At 45.9% G+C, this 15,151-nt stretch overlaps 1 protein-coding gene across 1 annotated transcript in view; it reads left to right on the top strand.

Moving 5' to 3' along the window:
- Window positions 1–2,479: 2,479 nt before the first annotated feature.
- LOC123034372 (D-threitol dehydrogenase-like) overlaps window positions 2,480–15,151 on the top strand; it is a 35,280-nt gene continuing 22,608 nt past the window's right edge. The window contains exons 1-4 of the mRNA XM_044451701.1: window positions 2,480–2,557; window positions 4,888–5,124; window positions 9,602–9,815; window positions 13,540–13,748. Of these exons, the coding sequence (XP_044307636.1) occupies window positions 2,480–2,557; window positions 4,888–5,124; window positions 9,602–9,815; window positions 13,540–13,748 (738 nt within the window). The remainder of the gene's footprint in view (window positions 2,558–4,887; window positions 5,125–9,601; window positions 9,816–13,539; window positions 13,749–15,151) is intronic.

The raw sequence follows: 15,151 nt of genomic DNA, 5'->3' as shown, positions 1-15,151 counted from the left end.
CACGCTCTTAACCACTACACCACACTGGCTCTCTTGGAAAGAAATTGACTTTCTTGGCTCCTAGATAACAGTGCTCTGGAGTGAAATTAGGGTTGTATGGATGCACATGGTGAGATTAAAAGGAAAAGAACTTGCCTACACAGGCAGGCTTTAGATAGGAATGGAAGGAACACGGTTTCTCTTTTCCAGTCACCAGATGCTTCTCCCAGGCTGTCATCCCAAAACCTGAGGGTGGGGGGGGGTCCTATGGATGGGCACAAAGTTGCCTATTTTCTCCCTCCCCCACTCCTGAAACCTCTTGCTCCCTTAATTTCTGTGAGACCCGAACAGCTACAAGGCTCTTGTCTGGCGTTCTGAACAGATATAATACAATCACAAATCAAGATAGAAAACTTTTAAAAAGAGCTTGGAATATAGTCCAACATTTCGTTATACATCTCATATTGTAATTTTCTAATAACAGCCTATGTTCTGAGCAGCCTAGGAAATGTCAATATCTCATGTTGTGCGGCGGCCGGAAAGCATTAATGAAATGCTCCACACTTTTGCTTGGAGATTGTGAAAAATCTCATCCTCATCATCCTCCTCAGCCTGACTTTGCACGGACCGCGTGGTTGCTGCACTTGCGGCGTTGTCATAGGCTCATACTGGCTCTGCTTGCGTTAGTGCGGCAGCCTTGTCTTTGGCTCTCAGTGACACGGTCACAAGTGTCTTGGCCTATTCTGACGGGAAATAAATATATATGTGTCCACTATAATGATTCCGGCAAAGGCACCAGGGGAGAAAATGTTACAGATCACCTGCAATGTGCAAGATTTCAAATTCTTTGGCTCCCCACAGAGAGTGTGAAATTAATTGAATTGCTGTTGCTCTCTAGTGCTCATTCAGTGTAACTGACTGTGAATAAAAATAACTAACGGCAAGCAAACTACATGTGGTGTGAAGATGAAAGAAGGGATCAGGATGAGAGTGAAAACTTGTACCTGGAGCCTTTAAAGAGAACGTGGCAGTTTATTTTATTTTAGTCTTGGCTGCATGCTTTACAAAGACATGGCAAAAGGCTGCATAGCCCAGATTGTCAAAAGGCGTCTAGAGGAAGGCCTGCTCAGAAGCGTTCTTTGCACTTCAGATTCAAAGTGAGGATCAGAGAAGTCCTGAACACACAACAAAGGTGGAACAGGAGACCTTGAAGTGAAAAGACAAAGAGACCTGAAAGAACAATGGAGGAAGGCCAGTTTTTGATGGCATCTTCCAGCCAAATAGCTACTTAATACATTGTTAAGCACTGATGCATCATACACTGCAGTTCCTGGGAATTTTAGAAAAACCCTGAAGTTTTTCCTTTATTGTTTACATGCTTTCTATACATTATGGCTAATATCCATTAAGTATATTGCATCCAGCAAGTGTTTCCCTTGCCAAGGCTGGTCATCTCAGCAAACACGCACGCACACACACACCCACACAAGCTGAAACATGATCAGATAAGATGGTTGGATCTTCTAGTCTCTTCAGGGTTTTTGGCTCTAATTTGCTCTGCTTTGGATCGAGATTCCATGTAAGCATGTCTTTTATCCACATTCCAGAAGATTTGTGACAGCAGAACTAGCTGGGATGTGGATCAGCACCTGGCTGAATACAAACATTGACAGCCACAACCTCTCCTGTAGCAATTCTCTGCAAACATTCTTGGGGGCAAGTCCTTCTTAGTAAGCCCCAAATTCAGTCTCGTATGAGAAGGATCATGTGGCTTATGGTTGTGCACTAGATTTGAATAGTATTAAGGAACTCTCTCCTTTCTGCTCCCTCCCACATCTGTGGCTGTCATGACCATCAAAGCACTGAAAGCATGGCAAATACGAGGTCAACGTACCTATATGTCTTGGAGCCAATGCATCGTCTGTAGCAGGTGCAGCCACCTGATGTCAAAAGCTTTGACCACCCAAGCAACAGGAAAAATGCATCGGCAGGCATAGGCAGACCTGCTACGAGCTCCCACTTTTGAGGGGCTTGGCAGGGTGCGATGCTGAATGTGGCGACAAATGCGCGCAGACCATTCCCTCAAATGTATGGAGGTCCTTCATGTGCTTTCTCCTGTTCGCTGGGTTGGTTTTCTGCCGAGGATACTGCAGCATGGGTTCGCATGTTGGGAGTGTGGGCAGGTCGTTTGAGACGGTGGGTGAAGGCTGAAAGGGAGCGTGAGGAGAGGAAGCACTGGCCAGTGCGCCTGGGAAGGTACAGGAAAGACAGGCTGAGGCCAGCTTAGAACGAGGAGGAGGAACCACTGGAGCCCAGTTGTTCAGTCCAAAGGCATGTACTGGCTGCACCCAGAAGCTCTGGCATTGCGTGAGCTGCTCGTGACTCCTCTGGCCAGCTGCACCCCTGGGCAGAGAAGGGCAGCAGATACAGCAGAGCCAGGGAGCTGCAGCATCTACCAGGACGGCTGAACTGAGTGCTCCAAGCGCCCACCTTGCCAAGCATGCCTGCTGAGCGCAGAAGTGCTGGAGGGGGCCGCCTCAGCCCGATAGTCAACTGCCAGTTTGATCAGGTTTTGCGTGTGAGATGGGAGGGGAAGCCATGCTGCCTGTTGCTTCGTGCATCCCAGTAGTGGTGCACAGGCTGAGTTTTATTTTATTTGACCAGGAGTTCCCAAGTCTCAAGTTCAGGGGTGTCCCATCACACTCCAGCTTTGGTTGAAGGTGAAGGAAGGATTCCAAAGTACCAGTGCAGGCATTGCAAAGACTCTCCCATATCTCCTATGGGATGAAGCAAGCTGCTCTAGGAGTGCTGGTCAGGAGGAGAACATTGCTAGAATTCTACAGGTCTTCCCCAAGCTTGTGCCCTCCAGACATGTTGGACTACAACTTCTATCATCCCCAGCCAAGATGGCCCAATCTGGAGATCACCCAGTTAGGGAAAGCAGATTTATTGGCTACTTGTCTCAGAAAACCCCAGTATGTGTCTCCCATGCTGCCTTGATCTGTCCAATGTCCTTGAGAGTCCCTGGCTGCATCAGCCTCTGTCCTTGAACTGACTGCCACGAGGTGCGGGCATTCTGAGCCTTTCATTGGCATGGCTGGACGCTCTTCCAAGCCAGAGTCCCAGATTTCCTATCCGGGTCCTTTGGAAGGAGGTCAAAGGAGATGGGATCAGATCCAAGCCAAGGACCTCAGGTTGCCGGGTGAGGCAAGCCACAGGTGGCGGGTTCAGGCACAAGGCAGGGAATTAGCAGATGGCTGTGTGCACGGCCTGGACTCATTCCCAAGCTCTCATCAGTTCTGTTACAGATGTTGTTCTGAAAAGCTGCCAAGCTGAATTATCCCGCAGTGGCCTGCTGTTGTGCAGCCTCCATTTGCTTGCTTGCTTGCTTGCTGGATTCTGGGCAGAACATGTGCACAGCCTCCCAGTCCATCTTGTCCCCTCTCTAAGATCCCCAGTCTCCAGCGCAGGTCATCTGAGCATCTCTTCCATGCTGCCGATCTTGTGCTTTCATTGCTTGTGTCTTAAATTCTCCATCTATAACATGAAGAAACTGCCGTGTAACAAAATAATTATGAGAATACATAGATGAAAGGGTGTGAGATCATGACAAGGATGACAGCAATGACAATAATGCTTTGCATTTATAGTGCTCTTTTCAAGTGTTTGATGCGCATTACATTGATTACCGCAGGGATATTGTGGCACTGACGTGTCGCAGTATTGGAATTGCCTAGTACTCCCTAGTTGCATTCAGCTGATTTGCTTGAGTTTAGAAGAAGGTTCAAGTTTCTTAGCTGGATCTAGATGGAGTTTTAGAGCCTTCCATTTGGAAGCCTTAACAAGATCACACTGGGAAGTAATAACAACACATTTGCAAAAGATTCCGGTAATTGCAGCACACGGTGGGAGAACGTTAGGGACGTAGCTGCCTTTTTCATCCTCTCCTCTCATTCCTTCGACAGGCTGGGTGAAGAGGTTGAAGCGCAGATCTCATTTCCCCAGTTTTGCCGCTTGTGAAGTCTGCCAACAGAATCCACCTTGACAAAGTCAAGGACTCCACGTTTAATGTTGAACTGAGTGAATAAATTATGCATGAAATTGTGTCGGCGTCTCTAGTGTGCAGAATTGCTCCTTTTGATATGAAAGGTTAATTCAGAAAGGAGTCCAAAATAGCTGGAAATTGTGGGGATAAGTGGATAGTATTCACCGTTGTGAGCTGTTATTACTAGAAATTGCATTCCCTCTCTAGCTTCCCCCGAGATTTAGCTTTGCCAGTGAATATAAACTGTACTCGATGGAATAGCATCCAGAAGCAACAAGAGTGGATGGCCACCTGCAGTAAAATATTCTTACGGTGTTTTTAGAAGGGGCTCACACTTTCCCCATGTATATTGTGTCCTCTATAGAATATTATGACCTCATTTAGGTCAAGAGCAAGGTCTGTCCATAGTAATGGGTTTGAAGAGCGTCTTTTATTAGAACGGATCATCTGTAGAGTCCACTGTTAAACATTCCAGGGCCCCCATTTGGACATGGAGAGCATGGCAGGCTGTTTGCCATCCAAGTCAACTTAGGGAAACAGAGTACGACAGCGTCATCCGCTCTTCTCTTGCGACTGTCTCTGTGAGCCATGTCCACCCACGTGAGCCCATGCAGGATGGAGCACGGAGGCTCTGGGGCTTCGGAAAGCTGACTCAGGGCCCATTGATCCGTGAAGTGTGGGTAGTCAGGACATGCCTGCGTTTCTGATCAGAAGTATCTGGCAGCTGGGTTTTTTAAAAAGCAAGCATGCGAGAAGTCTGTTTGTTTTAAATCAGGGGCACCTGACTTGTTTTGGCCTGAGGGCCAAATAACACAGCGCTGTGATGTTTTCTTTTGACCTGACTTTAGTATTTTTTATTCCAGGAGTTAGCAGCCGTGGGGGAAGATTTCGATATCATCTTTATTGATGCTGATCAAAAGGACCCCACAGAGAACTATCACTTTGTCATGGAGAACCATTTGTTGAGAATGGATGGGATGCTCTGTGTGGAGAACACGCTCATGAAAGGACATGCCTACCTAGAGAATACAGCAGATGAAAATGTATTAGATGTCAAAAAACTGAATCAAGTAATTAATTCAGATCCTCGCATAGAGCAGGTTAGTGCAATGCAATTAAGGCTGACATCGCTGTTATAATAGCTTTTGCACAGTTTTGGTAGAAGCGATATGTTTGTTTAGGCCCTCCACCTGCTCCTTCGCTGAGCATTAGCATACTGTTTATCTTTATTTAAGCTTCCCTTACTGGTGGGGAGATCTTAATCACCATATTAAGCTCATGTGGGTGCTGTCTTGGGATCAGGCCTTCTCTGCTGGGGAGAGCCGACTCTGACATGCCTTGCCCCCTGCTGGGTGCCTTGCAAGGACTCCTTATGGTGCCAGGGGAAAATAATTTTACTTGCCCGTAAGGATGTGCAGGTCAGCAAATGCTGAGTTTGCTGAAATTCTTCGAATTCCATTTACAATTCATTTCGACTTGAGCCTGTATTGGAACTTGTTTCTTTTCGCATGAAAATCCAGCTATATTTATGCGGGTACTTTTCCACAGGTACACCTCAATTGTGATTGATGCATATTTGTGCAATTGTTCAAAAGTATCCATTTCTTCATGTGCACTTTTCAAAATTGTGCCTGCTATCAAATGCTTTTACTTGGGCTGAGAATCATATTGCAGGCTTGGAAACATACCGACTTCAGCCGCAGATTGCGTATGAACCAGTGTTCAATCCAGAAGGCATGAAATATGTAAATGCTTATTAAAAACAAAGAAATTGAAGCACATTTTTCATAAATGCCTATTTCCCCAGGCTCTGATTTTATCTGCTTGCTACCTGCAGTATTTTTTTCTCAGCTGATATATTTCCTCGACTATTTCAGACTGTTTCTGAAAGTTGTTTTAATGACTGCTCGTTGTTTTAATAATAAATGCTTTATGATTATTGTTTTAATGTCAAGCTTGTGAGCTGTCTTAAAAATGTTTAAGGTGCTAAGGTGAAGTGTGTGCATTGCTGTTTTTGAGTACGCAGACGAATCAATGAAATAATAAGTTTGTGCTAGGAGCTGCTGAAAACTTCTTCATGCAGATATGCAGTTTTCAATGCAGCTATTCTGTATTGCTACTTCATTTAAGGAAAGTGGGTGTATATGGATCAATGTTACGATAAGGAAGCCTTTCCCTAACTTGGCAGCCCTTTTGCACTTCCTTCAGTCCCATTCAGCATAACCAGTTGTTAGGAATCCTGGGATCTGTAGTACAAAATATCTAGAGGCCATCAGGTTTGGGAAAGCTGCTGGAGTTCCCCTCCACAAGTTTCGTAATGGGAGGCAGAAGTCCAGACCTGGAATCAAAATAGAGTTGTAGTCGTGTGAAATTTCCAGATGTGAAAGAAAGGCAAAGGCAGACTCAAAGATGTTGAGTCTATCCCTTGATTGCTCAACCTAGAGGGTATAGGGTCTACCCCATGCTGTCGAGGCGCCACTCCAATCTGGTGGCAGGTGGCAATGGGGGAAGAAAGGCTGCTCCTTGCCCTAAGCTGAGCCTGGCCTTGGAAGGGAGGGAGCTGCACCCAGGCAAATGGCTTGCGGAAGCCTCCTTCTCTGGCCCAGTCACACCACCTGTGCTTTTGCCCTCCTTCTCAACACCAACTCTCGCGTTCGCATCGCTAATGGATTTCGTCCCCCACACCCCGTTTTGTGGGAATCAGAGCCAAACTACATGTCACATACATAGAATATAGCGAGGCTTCCCTATTTGTTTACTCTGGTGGAAGAGAGCACAGTGCCAATTCAGACTGGATGCACTGTGCTCTGGGAGGGAGGGTAAACCCTCCCCCCCACACTCACTTTTCCTGAAATCTTCCACCCAGGAGGTTAAAGCAAAAGGTCTTCATTGTCATCAATAGAAAGTCGCTGTTTTTAGCCCTCCCCTCTCAGAGCGCAGTGGTTCCAGTTGAAATCAGGGCTGTTTATGCCCACATTGAAGTAAAAAAAATTCTCAGCCACATGATTAGTGTAATGTGTAGTTTCTCCCACACAAACTAGTTTCTAGACTGGGCAAGATTATGACCATTATCATCCCTCTTCCCCTTCCCAGATCTGTACCCTGTTTTTGCCTTTTCCCTTCTCTGAGCAAAGATCCAGCAAGCCTTGCTATCCAGCCTAACAGATCCTGTTCAAATCAGAGACTGGATTCACTGCTGTGATACAAAGTCAAAGAACCTTTTGTGTGGTGTTTTGAAAAACGGGCTTGAGCGTCACGTGTGTTGAACAAGTGTGCTCATGTCTACATGTCTGCCTGGAGTAGTTTAATGAAATACCAAGTGTTCAATGAGAACCTGGAAAAACATAGAAAGGAGTTCAGTTAATAGGAGATAGAAGTAAATATGCTTAAACCCTTCTTAGCATACCAGGGTTTGAAGGGATGTGTACTTTTGAGGTATTGTTCTAAGCATTTACTAAATTATACTTTTACATGTCAAGGTATTCCTGCCTGTCCAAGGTGGTCTGATTCTTCTCCACAGAAGTCAGAATTGTATTGATGAGGAGACCAATCCAAATGTATGTATCTCCTTCTCTCTCAAAGAAATGTGTTTATACTTCAAACTTTAAAGAAATAATCCTCCTTTTAGAAGACATCTTCCTGAGTTTCTTCTTGAACTTGATCTGGCTGGGCATATCTGTATTCTTTCCATTCAGAAGAGGAGGAGGGTCTTTTCTGTGGTGGGCCCCCATTTTTGAAATAACCTCCCTGCTGTGTCTCACCTGGCACCAAATTTTCATTGCCAGGTTAAGACAGCCCTCTGCAGACACCTTTAAAGACCTCCCTGGTCATTCAAGGACCTGACACTAAGATCCAGGTGCCTTTTATTCTTGGCCAGGTATTTTTAATGTTCTTTGATGTCATGTTAAATTGTTCTTTGATGCCATGTTAAATTAATGTTTAATTCTTGTTATGTATTTTATCTATTGGCTTTTATTTTATTGTTTTTATATATTTTCTAAACAGTCCCAAAAGCTTTGGCTATATGCGGCGTAGAAATGAAAAAAAGAATTGCCTTTCTTTCACTCTTCGGGATGGCAATAAAATTTGGTCTGTTGCATTTTGATATGAGCTTACCTGGTTCATGCTTCCCGAACAAAAAAGAAAGCTGAAAAACATTTCTACTGAGATATTTCTCTTTTTCCAAATTTTGCATGGCATTTTCCTGTTCAAAACATGCACACAAACATGTGGATATTGGAAGAATTTGATTAGAGGAAATTTGTGTATAAAGCTGCAGTGTGTAAGTGCTTGCTCAAAATGTGCATATTAGGAAAAGTGTGTACAAAAATCTGTGTGGCTTTTTGTGTGCACTGGATTAGAAATAGGATGGAATGAATTTAAGGTTGGATTTAAAAAAAAAACCTGAATGAAATAAAATCTGAGATTTGTCTGTTGCTACAGACAAATGGTACAAAAGCTACAACATTAAATAGGTTTGCATTACAATGTGGACTGAACAAACTCCCCCCACTTCCTACTCGCTCAGTAGGGGGGCTGAGAATCTTAGGACGTTGTAGAAGTAACCCTCCCCCTAACCCTTTGGACCAGTGGAAGGCCTCCTGGGATGGTCTCCGTGAGGGGTTCTGGAAAGGTCTTCTGCCTTGTCTACATGGGGTAGTGCAAAGGACATTTAGGGAGTTGGGGGTGCTGCAGATTAACAGAATCCTGACCCCCTTGTTCCCCAACCCCTGTAAGCTGGTGTGGTTCATTCCTTCTCAGAGGAAACCAAAGGAGGGGAAATAACAACAGCAACAACAACAGAAAAACTGGGTCAGAAGGAGGAAGAATGGGGGGGGGGCTTTTTTGCTTTTTCTTCTTGTTGTCCATGGTCTCCCCTGGATTCTCTGCATGATGCACTAACGCAAGCTGGACTTGCTACATGCAGAACCATCTGCCAGCAATTACAGTGCTATCCTTCAGGTTAGTCTTCCATTTAACTGGCCCACGTGCCTTCTTCCCTTCCACTGTCAGCAGATCTCAGCACTGAAAGTGTGGCTCTGGGTGGCCTAGTGAGCTGTAAATTTTGGTAAATTATTATCAAAAGTGAAGTGGAACTAAATCCTTGCTCATTTACATGATCCACATTCAACATATACAGCTGTTCGCAGCACAGAGAGGTCTGCATTGTGCCTGCCGATGTCACTATTAAAGATGAAAATCTGTCAGGAAAAAAAGGAGACAGAACGAATTCACCATAAGACATGGTTTGAATACAAAGGAGTTTAAATCCAGACTTTTCATAGCAAGGCACTCTAAGCCTGGGATAGACAATATCCATATTTTTAAATGATCACATGCTTTTTGTCCCAAATATGGACAACTTTGCAAATTCTCACCCATCTCTCAGTATAGAGCTTTCTAATCTTGCAACATGTCCACAAGTGAAATTCACAGCTTGCCCACAAGGGGGCACTCTGTCTACAGGCATTCACTGTGGAAAAACTTGTCAAGTTATAAAACACAAGTGTGTAAGCTCAATTGTATGTTACGTTCAACGGCTCACCCTTGGTGCCTCTCTTCTCTCGTTACCAAAAGGGGGTCGTAAAAGATGAAGTGTTTTGGGGCTACCAGCAATGCTGCATCCTTGACCGCCTACGACTGGATGGCAAAGTGGCGTACGTAACAGGTGGCGGCCAAGGGATTGGGCGAGGCTTCTGCCATGCTTTGGGGGAAGCAGGCGCCAAAGTGGCCGTTGTGGATCTGGAGCCTGCAAGGGCGGAAGCCGTAGCCCTGGAGCTGAGTCTCAAAGGTACGGCGTGCGGAGAATGTGGTACATGGGGCAGATAAAGCTCTTGTCCGGCTTTTCTTCCACGTTCAGTGTTAAAAATGCAAGAACCAAATTATGCAAATGCTGATTCCCCAGTTATTCCCATCATTAATATCATTAGCCATGCAAGCCTGTGCTTGTCTAAGTACAAGTCTGGTGGGGTTCAGTAAGACTTGCCCAAAGTTGGTGTGAATAGGACTGCAGCCAAAATCAGAACCTTGTTCAAAGCCATCCATCCTTCCATCTCAGGACTGGGCAGAAGAACATGCTGCACCTCTCCCTTCAAGCTCCTACTTCAACAAAATCCGTCCCTCCTTCCTATGATTATCCCATGTAGGCGCTGAAGAAACCGGAGAAAGGCCCCTGAGCGGGCGAATGTCTTATTATTACAACATGACGTAATGAACAGTTGAATCTGTCTTCAGCACTGGCAACGGGACAGCAGCCTCCACTGTGCAGCAGGGCAGCAGTGGGGGGGGGTTTGGGGGGGGCAGGTGCAGGCCAGGCTATGTGGCGCTCCCAGCTCTGTCTTTGGACCATCTGCTTCCTCTACAGCCTCTCTCATTCTGATTAAGGCAAGGGAGGAAAAACACTGCTTTGCCTCCTGCTTGTTTATTTTGCTATGTACTGCTCCATACTTCAGTATGGAGATATGGGGTGGCTGAGCACAAAAGATAAAACAAATCAGAAATAAATCAATGTGTGAAATGCCAAAGTCAGTAAAAATGTATCAATAACGGCATGGATGGTTAGATCAGGAAGGCCTTCCTGCAATAATATGTTCAGGGGGTGCCTGACCTCCTGTGGCAGGGTGTGCCATGGAAATGGAGCTGCTCTGCTGCAGGCAGGGGTCCAGGTGGGTTCCAGTCTGGCCGCTGGTCCATGCAGAACCACCATGGACCAACCATACATGGACCTGAGTGACCTAGCAGGTCAATAAGGAAGAAGGCTCCCTCTCGGTTCACCTGGTCCCAAGGGGTTAAGTGCTTTCTACACTAGCACCAACACCTTCACCCTGGGCTGGTCATCAAGAAGCACCCCATGAAGTTCCCCCAGCAGTGGAACTGCCTGATGAAAATGGAGTTGAGCTGCTTCATTCTGTGCTCACTCCAGCTTCCAGGCCAGCTTTAAGGGTAGCCCCGCACAGAGCACATTTCCCTGTGGCCAAGCTTTACATAAGCTATAATAGCACATGGAACCCATCAGAACAATGGTATCTTTACTCATGCAGTGTGTGCTTTCTCCATGATGTTCTCCAAGGAGCATCATGAATGGTGCCCCACACCATCTCCAATACTCTGAACAACACTGTAAGGGAGATTTGCCTATGAAATAGTGCTTTGCCCAAGAACAGTTATGTGAACCCCGATCTCCCGATCCAGATCCAATACAGTATCCATTGCACAACACGGCTGTCTTAGTTCTGGGCTGCAGTTAAGACATGGACATTTTCCACCAGCACTAAAACAGATAAATCTACGGCCCTTTCCCAAGATGGTTGTGGAAATATTTGTAAACATGGTCCTTGCACATAAATCCTTTCCACTGTTCTCCCTCAAGCTTTTTTAAAATTTTCAGCAGCCCAATTTAGGTGGATGCAGTGCAAGTACCTTCCTGACTCTTGGCTGCGATGCTTCTGTTAACACAGCCTGCTTTTGCGAGCCATTTCGTGTTATTTAGTACTTTAGTGTTCAAGCATGACTTCTGGGAGATCTATAAGTTTCTCTTCAGGACAGTAATGGGGGAGATCAGAGATAGAATGATCATGTTGGGGGGAAAGGGCTGGGCTGCAGGCTGAAAGATGCTGTTCTGTAGAACAAAATTGCCTTAGAGCAAGTTCTCCAAATCAATTCTTTGTTGGTAAACAAGGATGAGCACAGCTGAGCCATAAGCCTGTTGCCTAGCAGAGATGATTCAGCCAGGAAAGCAAATTACCCTATATAGAATTCTTCACTGGGGCACTTGAAGGCAAAATAACATACAATGAGGCATGACTGACGGGAACAGAAGAGAGCAATCTTTTGTTAACCGGTTCTATATAATACACATCAATCAACCAGCAAAGAAGGTGTTCCATACAATAAATCATGTGTCAGCTATGGCATTTAAGACTTCCCTAACATAGTGCAGCCAAATAGCAACTCTGTTCGCTCTCATACTAATACCACCAAGAACAGACCATCAGCTGCCCAGTCACAACAATCTAGGGCCAGTTCTCACTGGAGTTCTCCCATCCTCTGACTCGTCTCCATGTGTACATTATGCGAAGCATAGCACACATGCAGCCCCAGCTAAAATGGTTGCCAGATATAAAATGTTGGATCAGCCCCATGAATAAATCAAGATGCTTGCACAGCACCAGCTCTCTCTCCGATGGACAAGACAGCTGATATTAAGTGAGCTCTCCCTGCCCCAGGCACTGAAATCTAATCAGACCTTGTCCTTGTTTTCCTAGAAAACACCATCTTCTTTGATGCTTCCTAACTAGTGTTAGTAAAGCTGGTTTCCAAGAACTAGCACGCTAATTTAAAAGAAATATTGGAAAAATCTGAAGGGCTGAGTGAAAGCAGGCTTTTGTGCAAAACTTCAGCTTGTTTGCACGTGAAACCGCAGCCTTTGCTGGGCTTTAGTCACGGCCAGTGGCAAGGCTGGCTTGCTCAAGAGCCTCGGTTCAGTCATGGCATCGCCAGTGAAATGGATCCCACTGGCAAGGGAAGGCAAAGGTTTTGAGGGATGCCAAGTGTGGACCAACTTTCTGACTTGCTATGCAGCTGTCAGTGCCCCTGAATGCCTTCTAAAGGAACGGCTAGATGTGTTTATAACTTAAAAGGACTGAAGGCAGACATTTTAACCAGATTCCCTTGAGAATAAGTCTGATTGAACTCAGTGGGGCTTATGTCATGTACAGGATCACCAGGAGTCTGGAGGGAAGGCTGAGTACAAATGAAGGCAGGCTTCCTCTGCTGCTCCCTCCTTCCGCAAAGGGAGAAAGTGGGGGGCACCTTCACATTCAGGGGCCTCTCAAAACAGATAAGCCCACCCACGGCAAAGGCATACCCACAGGGGCTCGTCGCCTTGACTTACCTGCCCGGAATGGAATGGGAAATAGTGTCAAGAAGGAACTGGAGAAAATTGCCTCCATGGGATCTTGCTAATGGCATGGGGACCCCTTGGGCCCATTCACAGGTCTGGATCCAACCCTCCAAAAAGTCAAGGCCAGTTCTCACCTCAAGTCATAATGGAAATTAAGCGCTTCAATCATTTTTTTCAAAAAGTTAGTGCAAATAAAGAGTTCGAAAGCAATCTCCAGTGTTCATTCAAGCACCACAATTGTACCTTTCCGGACTTTGAAAGATAGCTTAATCACCATTTTTGCAACCATTTTTGGACAAGGAACTCCTCCAATGCATTGCGTATTCAAACTGTCAATATGCGAAGGAGACCCATGTATGTGCCATGATCTCCATCCACAAATGTGGCAGTTGACATTATAGTCCAGTAGATGGTGCCGTGTTCAAAGTTTCTACCAAAATCTGGAAGGCTGGAACAGGTTGGTTGCCTGCATAACACTTCTGGAAAAAAGTCTTTAAAAATGGCTTTGCTTCTTTGAAAAGTACGCACTTGCAGATAATCTCTATTACCATGGTGTCCGTAATAAGGCATAAAAATAAAAGAACAATGTTTCCCACCCCTATGGTTTTTTCAGGGATAAAAAGCATTGCTATAGCAGCAGATATAAGCAAACCAGAAGAGATCCAGCAGATGCTCGATACCATCGTGGCTAAATGGGGCACAGTCCACATCGCATGTAACAATGCAGGGATTAACATGAATTCCCCGAGTGAAGCCACCTCGCTGGAAGAATGGGACAGAACTTTTAATGTGAATTTACGAGGCTTGTTTTTGTGTTGCCAGGTGAGTAATGGATCCCTCCATGTGTTATATAAACATGTTCCCCTTGTCTAAGTGTTGGAAGTAACATCAAGATTGTCAGACAGTTGCTAGCTAAATGTTTACAAGGTCTAACAATAATAATTTGTCAGCCCTGTGTAGGGCGTATCTTGAAATAACATCAAAAGCACCTTGGTGGATCAGAACAGTTGCTAATCATCGTCAGTATTCAGTTTGTGGCTTGGAGCCAGGACTAGACAGTACAGCAAACGTATGAAAAAAACCCATGGACAAGTAAAGATATTCCATTCCTGTTAGTCATGATTAGCTTCTGGAGGCCTGAGACCTGCATGCCAAGGGATGCATTTTGGTGCACAGAGAGTTGATAGGGAATGAACCGAGTTCACTTCAGATTGCAGGAAGCTGCTTCGACTGCGTTAGACCTTGCCTCACTCAGTACTGTGGACTCTGCCTGGCAGGAGTCTTTCCTAGCCCCCTCTGGGGCTGCAGTAGATTAAACCAGGGCCCTCCTGGATGCAGCGCAGGCCTCGCGAGGCCTGTGTGCCCCAGGGTCTCCTTTCAGGGCATTCTACATATCTTCCTTGTGGGTGCAGTCCAGAATGACTGCCCATAAACTTCCGAACTTGGAGGGTTGTGGGCACCGCACTGCAGACAAGAGAAGCAGGGAGGCGAGACACTGCCTGGACTGGGCAGAAGCTGGTGGTGCCTTGAGTCTCCCCTCCCTCTCCTCCTCTCAGCACCTATCCCAAGGTTGGTCTTCTTTCTCTGTGGCCTCGCTGAACCACACAGGCTGAGGGGCCGGAGATGCTTGAAGGTGCAGTCCTCACTTGGAAGGTGGCGTCCTCGCTGCAGCCTTGGGAAGCATATGGGTCACAATGAGAACCCCACCCTTTCTTATGGCTGGCCAGACAGCATCTGCCAGCCATAGGATTGTGCCTGAAGAAGGCTTGGGGGCGGGGGGCGTTCATTGTGCAGTAATCCACACAGGACACACAGGAAACAAGGAGTGGCCAACAACTCTGTGCAGAAATAAGGGGTAATGACATATGATGAGGGGGAAGTATGTGAAGAATTGGGGCACTCTACATACATTCATGTCATTAGCTTTACATTTGTGTCTGGTTTCTTCTTCAACTTTTCCTTTCAAACTCTGCTGGTCCTTATTTTTGCCACAAAGCATTCAGACGCTGGACAACAACCAGTCACCATGGTCGTTGCTGTCTTCATTTCTGCCACATATTAATAGGTGCTTATTTCGCATGCTGGCTGTAAGCCCAAGGACTGCGCAGTATGCTCTGAACAAGCTTTGAGAACATCCAAACAGCCGCAGCTTTTGAAATCAGGTCCTAGGATGTGGGTGGAGCAGAGCGGTGATGGCCTCTGATGACCCTGCCTGTAGTGGCCTC

The sequence above is a fragment of the Varanus komodoensis genome, unplaced genomic scaffold, assembly GCF_004798865.1.
Source record: "Varanus komodoensis strain SLA01 unplaced genomic scaffold, ASM479886v1 scaffold6_4, whole genome shotgun sequence".
In the NCBI taxonomy this organism is placed as follows: domain Eukaryota; kingdom Metazoa; phylum Chordata; class Lepidosauria; order Squamata; family Varanidae; genus Varanus; species Varanus komodoensis.
Note: the sequence above shows the minus strand (reverse complement) of the source record. Positions and strands in the feature narration are given on the sequence as shown.